Source organism: Pteropus alecto, unplaced genomic scaffold, assembly GCF_000325575.1.
Source record: "Pteropus alecto unplaced genomic scaffold, ASM32557v1 scaffold624, whole genome shotgun sequence".
Lineage (NCBI taxonomy): Eukaryota > Metazoa > Chordata > Mammalia > Chiroptera > Pteropodidae > Pteropus > Pteropus alecto.
This window is the reverse complement of record NW_006434851.1, coordinates 103826-110789: the sequence shown is the minus strand read 5'-3', so window position 1 is coordinate 110789 and position 6964 is coordinate 103826. Positions and strand designations below refer to the sequence as shown.

Genomic DNA, 6964 nt, shown 5'->3' with positions numbered 1-6964 from the left:
TCTTTCTTTCTTTCTTTCTTTCTTTCTTTCTTTCTTTCTTTCTTTTTTTCTTTCTTTCTTTCTTCCTTTCTTTCTTTCTTTTTTGTACAAGCTCATTAAGAAGGTGATACATTCCTTCTGAAATTCACTTCTAAATGATTATATTATAAAGGCTGGGTGAAGCCCTGGCTAGTTTTCTTAAACTTTGACTTACGCCAAGTAATCTTATTCCTTATCTCAGCATGCTCAGAGATATCTGGGGCATATGGAGTTGATGGTAGCCCTAGTCTTAATAATCCACAGCCAAGTGTTCTGATTGGCTTTACCTGAAGTATGGGTAACCCTTCACTGATCTGGGTATCCAAGTATACAACTAGTCATAAGAGGAAAGGAAATAAGCTTGCTTTGCTGCAGAGAAATTTCAAGTAGAATGGCCAACATTTTTACAGTCCTAGTTATATTAAACCAATCAGTTTAATACTTATTTTATTAGCTAAGTCCCTGTTTCTTGAAAAAGATGTTGTTTGTCATTATCATCCTGTTATAATGGATAGCATTTATTAGACACTTAATAAGTAATGACTTTTTAACTATTTTATACCTATTATCTCATTTAATGCTCAAAACCATCTTATAAGATAGATACTATTATTATCCATATTTTAGAGTTGAGAAAAGTAAGCCTTAGATAACTCTGCTAGAAGGTTGAAAATCTGAGATTTGAACTAAAGTCTGTATTTTTAAACACTATATAGCATTGTTTTCCACTTCATCATAGATTTTGGTAGAAATGTGAATTTGGGAGAAGTTAATGACTCAGATGTGGCTGTTTAAGTACATCACTCTATCAATTAATAGTTAGCTCAGTGAATTTGGAATAAATGCAAAATCATCACTGATCTCTTTCTTAGTCACCAAAGAAACCCAGATATTCAAAGTAGCAATGGCTTTACATAAAAGGCCTTTTATTAAAAACATTATATATCTGTCAATATTTTCTATGGTTCTGGAAATTATCTCATGATTAGTTCAATACACTTTGTTCCTTACATGCTTAAGAAGCATCATTCCACTCAACATTATTACCACATACAAAGTATGTGGTAATATGGAGCCAGATGATATTTCACTTGTACCCCAAACATTAGCCAGAGTTCTACAATGCATTAGGATACTATTAAACTATTTGTAAGTACTCAGATTTTCAAAGTGTCCTTAATTCCATTGAAGTTGAGCTCCTTCTGCCACCTATTCAAATTTAAGTTGTTACCTTGAGTCCATCCTATCCTTGGTAGAGTAGTCTATTCCCAGTTGGTTGCTAAAACTCATAATTTGGCACATTCTACATATAAAACCATATTGGTACTATATATTCTTTTTTCACTTTATAAAACAGGCATCCATGGCTTATGTTAACAAAAGCAAAAATTTGGAGAAAAGTTAAAAGAATGGAGCCATATCACAGAATTTGTTTTTTTCTGATATTTAACAAATGCAAACAAAAATCACAATTAAAAAATCACCAGAAACTACCAAAGAGAGAAAGTGAGATATCTTAGCCATTACCTTAAAAAGATGTCGGCTAAGAAAAGCAGCACTAGAAAAGTGAAAGGCTTCTAACCCTGCCTCTAGAAACCTCTTCTAACCATAACTTCTAAAAAATAAACATGTAAGTTGACTAAATCTTGAGAATTTTTGCCTCATTTGGAGAAAAGCAGACTAAATGTATATCATTTAAAAATGTTTTCCTTTGTGGAAAGATGGAAGTTGTAATGGCTACAGTTGAAAGATAAATGAAAAAAGGGAGGTGAATAAAAATCATTGGCACTGATAGAATAGTCTCCAGGGCCCCGTGATGAAGAACAATGCCAATGCCAGATTTCCTTCAAAACAAAGCTGATAATATCACTTCCTTTATTAAAATTTTTATTGACTCACCAATGTCCCACTAACTCCACAATTTATAATTAAATATCTTCATGATTTGGCTTCTCTTTTTCATTCTAAATTCTTATCTTCCTACTCTCCTAAGTAAACAATATGTTTTGCCTTTTAAATTTGAAGTCATTTCCAGAAAGTTAATTCTTTCCAACTGTTCTTTCTATAAATTCTCATTTATCTTTTCTTAATAACACTTAACATGTTATTTTATTTTTTGTAAACTTATTACATAAATTTATAGATTATATACCTTTCTATTACACTAGACTGTATATTCCTTGAAATTAGGACATATGTCTTTCATACTTTTATCCTGGTTCAACACTTGAAATATGGTACACTCAATACATTGAAAAGTATTCTGTTTTTTAAAGCTTCACAATATTTTTGATAGTATCCTTGAATGCTTTCTTCACCTGCTGATTTCTTAGAGTGTAAATGAAGGGGTTTTATAACGGGGTAACTGAAGTAATGAGCACAGCTATTCCTTTGTTGAAAGCACCTTCCTCTTTTGCAGGGGGATTAATGTACATAAACATGCAGCTGCCATAAGAGAGGGAGATGACAATCAAGTGAGAAGAACAAGTGGAAAAAGCCTTTGTCCTTTGGTGGGAAGAAGGGATCTTCAGAATGGTCCTGATAATATATACATAAGAAAGTGCCACTAGTGCTAGAGTAACCACCAGAATCACAGCTGCCAAGAAGATGACCACCAGTTCTAAGAGGCTTGTGTCTGAGCAGGCAAGCTCCAGGAGGGGCCCATAGTCACAGAAATAGTGATTCAGTACATTAGAGACACAGAAGTCCACCTGGCTCATCAGGAAGATTGGGGGTAAGATTGCCATGATTCCCCCCAGCCAGGAGCAGAATACAAGCTGTATGCAGACTCTGCTGCTCATGAGGGTCAGGTAGTGCAAGAGTTTGCAGATAGCCACATAGCGATCATAGAACATAGAGGCCAGGAGGTAAAACTCTGTTGCCCTATGAAATATTGCAAAAAAATATTGAATCAAGCATCCAGTAAAGCTGATGACCTTATTTCCTGTTGTCATGCTGGTCAGAAATCTGGGAATAAAAATGGATGTAAAAGAAATTTCTAAGAAGGAGAAATTCCGGAGGAAGAAATACATGGGGATCTGAAGGTGAGGGTCTACCAGTGTGAGTGTGATGATAGTCAGATTTCCTAGCACACTTAGCATGTAGGTGAGGAACAGAAAGATGAATATCATAGCCTGGACTTCGGGTTGATTTGTGAGGCCCAAAAGGATGAACTCGGTAAATATGGTCCTGTTTTTCATTGCTGACTTTCAGTAGATCTAGAGGAAAAAGATGAGAATGATGAAAACTGAAGTTTCTCAGGATAGAAGAGATAAAGCTGATTGCTACTAACAAAATCAAGTCATATAAAGCTGATTGCTACTAACAAAATCAAGTCATATATACTCTCTATCTATTACTGGACACTTAACAGGATGTATTACAGAATAATTAATCATTTTTTTCAGAAGAGTACGTTTTTGAACCTATCCTTTTCTCTCAAAGTCTTTATAAAATCTTCACATTTAAATCATTTTTTTCTGACTCTATTAATCTCTCCTACTTCTGTGTTCTTGGTAGAATTATCTCTATCTGATTCTGTTTTCTGTGCTTTCTTTTCCCTTCCCCGTGTTTTTTTCTCTTTCTGTATTGTTTTCTCCTCCCTGTACTATTTGATGTTTCACTGGAGATCTGCCATAGATCCTCATATTAGACTTCCTTGTTTCATAAACCAGTAAGAATTTCCCCATACAGATAATGCTGAAGATTTTGACACGTAGTTGATTTTTTCTACACCTCCACTTCTTTTGTATGATAAATTTGTAATAGGCCTTTAAGGACTTTAGAATCTTGGTTCAATACTATCTTGTTTTATATCGAAAGACTTTTTGTCTATATAAACAAGGCTCAGGCATCAATAAATCATATTAATTAGTATTTTCTTATATGTTTCTCTGTCACATTCAAAGTCTCTTAGGCACCAATTTGGGATATATCTCTGAGAGTAGAGATCTTGAGAGATCCACAGGCAGCATCTCTGAGTGGATTTTGCTCAAAGTCTTAAAGAGTCCTCAAGGGCAAACTAAGGACCACAGTTTATCATGCCTCAAACTTTCCTGTATTTTATACCTGGCATACAGAAATTGGGAAGAGGGACATTCATGTTTCTGACAAGAGTCCTTTGTAGATAAAGTAATAATCCCCTAAGGAAAGAAACTTTAGTGGTGGTGTTCTGTGTGCATTTTTAGTTTTTTTCTGATTAAGAGGAAAAGACAATTCACATACTTATAGATTAGAAAAGTCACAATTATTCTTGTTGATCTTTCCCATTATTTCATGCATCTTCTGGCAGCCTGGATCCCCTATAATCTTTCCTTCCCTGTGTGTACTAACCTGTGGTCTTTAGCAAGTACTGCATTTTCATCCAGATTTTTCATAATTGATGGATTTTATGATCCGCTTTTATAGAATAACATCAGTGACTTTAAATACATACAACGCTTACATCTTCGACGATCTGAATGACTGCAGTGAGCTGTTTACCGTGTTGTTTCTAAGAGATAAATCAAAAATGAGATGTGCCATGTGAGTCTCTGAGTAGTACAAAATTTAACGTGTTTTTTATTGGCTTCCCATCCACATTCTATCCTCTTAATGGAAGTACCCAAGTTTGTGGGGCTTACCTAGGAAGGAAGTATGTTACTTTTAATTTTATGAATCCAAACCAGAATTGAGTCATGGTTCCTGAGAGGCACAGTCCTTCATATGTGTAATAAAAAAGAGCTACCCCCCCACCCAGCAATGATAGAATTAGAAGAGAGGACTTTAATAGATTGAGAATACCTTGATATTTCCATTTTAAGAGAGATTATTGCAAAGTCCTTAGAAGGCAGGATATGAATTTCTTTGCAGAGTCTACAGTAGCCAGAATGATATGGGTTTTATCTACACTTTAGAACAGGCACATGGGGATCAATTTCCTGAAGAAGCTGAAGATGCCCTGTGGACCCAAGTTCAGAATGTGCAAATACATCTCAATTGTTGATAATTTTGTGAACAAGTTGTAAACATGCCTGAGGAAAAAGTTTCCTAAGAGACCACGATAAAGGTTCCATGAAAATATCTGCCACAGCCATGAGGTTTGTGAAGTTGAGAATAATGTAGTGGGACCCTTGTGATTGATATGCCTGACAATTGCATTGTTCCTATATGCGTTGTTCCTATTATTTCTGCCTTTAATAACCCAATTTGGCCAGTGCTGGTAAAAATGGATGTCACTTCATGGTGGACTGACAACCTTAATGCCATTGAATCTTCCATTAAGATATGCATACTTAATATTACTGAAATTAATACTCCACTCAATCAGCAACTAGAAAATATTTTGCTGTTATAAATTTGTCTAATGTGTTCTATTTTATGCATAGTTTTATAATTCCTTAGAAGAAATTTGCCTTTATCCTTGAAGAAATAATATATTTTCACTTGCCTCCCCATAGGATATTTCAACAGCCCTGCCAATGTACATATATTTACAGGCAAAATCTTAACCACATCTAACTTATTCCAGGAAAACAGGTATGACATTATATTGATAACATCCTCCTGTAAAGGAACTAAAAGGATACACTCATGTGGGATATACAAACACTTGTCATAGAACTTTCCAATCAGGGTTGGGCCATTGCATTCTGTAAAATCAAGGTCATACTATTTCAGCAAAATTTCTGGACATTATTCACTAGCCCAGGGAAGAATCATACCTTAATGCATTAAGGGATCAACTCTTAATTTTCATCTGCACGTACTACTTTAGACTCAACATTTGCTGTTTATTTGGGTTTCAGAGGTAACATATTCCTCATTTACAAGTTTTATTTAAGTCCATTATGCTATTACTCACAAAGCAACTCACTTTGTTTTTCATTCTTATTTTATCTATCATCTATCTATCATCCATCTATCTAACATCTATCTATCTATCTATCTATCTATCTATCTATCTATCTATCTATCTAATCATCTATAATCTATCTATCATCTATTTATATTGAGGCATAACTGACATACAACATTACATTAGTTTCAGGTGTACAACATAATGATTTGATATTTGTATATTTTGTGAAATTATCACCACAATAAGTCCAGTTAACATTTGTCACCATATATAGTTATAGAATTTTTTCCCTTTGTGATGAAAACTTTTAAAATCTACTCTCTTAGCAACTTTCAAATATGTAATAAAGTATTATTAACTGTAGTTGACATGCTACGCATTATATCCCCAGTACTTATTTATTTTTTAACTGGAAGTTTACTTTTGACCACCTTCACCTATTTCACCCAACCTCTACTCCCCACATCTGACAATTACCAATCTGTTCTCTGTATCTATACTTTTTTTTTTAAAGATTCCTCATAGAAGTGAGAGCATATAGTTTTTATCTTTCTCTGTCTGGCTTATTTTACTTATAATACCCTCAAGCTCCATTAATGCTGTCACAAATGGTAAAATTTAATTATTTTTTAGTCCTGAATAATATTCCATATATATTACATTTTTAATCCATTCATCTGTTGATGGACACTTAGGTTGTTTCCATATCTTGGCTATTATAAATAATGCTGCAATGAACATGGGAGTGCAGATATCTTTTTGACATAGTGATTTTAGTTCCATTGGACATATATTTACAAATGGGATTGTTGGATCATATAATAATTTTATATGTAATTTTTAAAGAAACCTTTATAGTGCTTTCCATAGAGGCTGCACCAATTTACATTCCCATTAAAAGTGAACAAAGGTTCCCTTATCTGCACACTCTTAGCAACACTTGTTATTTTTTGTCTTTTTGATCAGAGCCATTCTAACAAATGTGAAGTGATATCTCTTTGAGGTTTTGATTGCATTGCCCTGATAATTAGTGATGTTGAGTACCTTTTCATGTACCGGTAGTCCATTTGTATGACTTCTTTGAGGAAATATCTATTCAAGAGAACT

At 34.1% G+C, this 6964-nt stretch overlaps 1 protein-coding gene across 1 annotated transcript; it reads right to left on the bottom strand.

Annotated features, from left to right (window-relative positions):
* Positions 1–2369: 2369 nt before the first annotated feature.
* On the bottom strand, positions 2370–3218 carry LOC102884664 (olfactory receptor 6C4). The gene has a single exon (XM_015588442.1). The coding sequence runs from the start codon at positions 3216–3218 to the stop codon at positions 2370–2372; it is 849 nt and encodes a 282-aa protein (XP_015443928.1).
* Positions 3219–6964: the final 3746 nt, after the last annotated feature.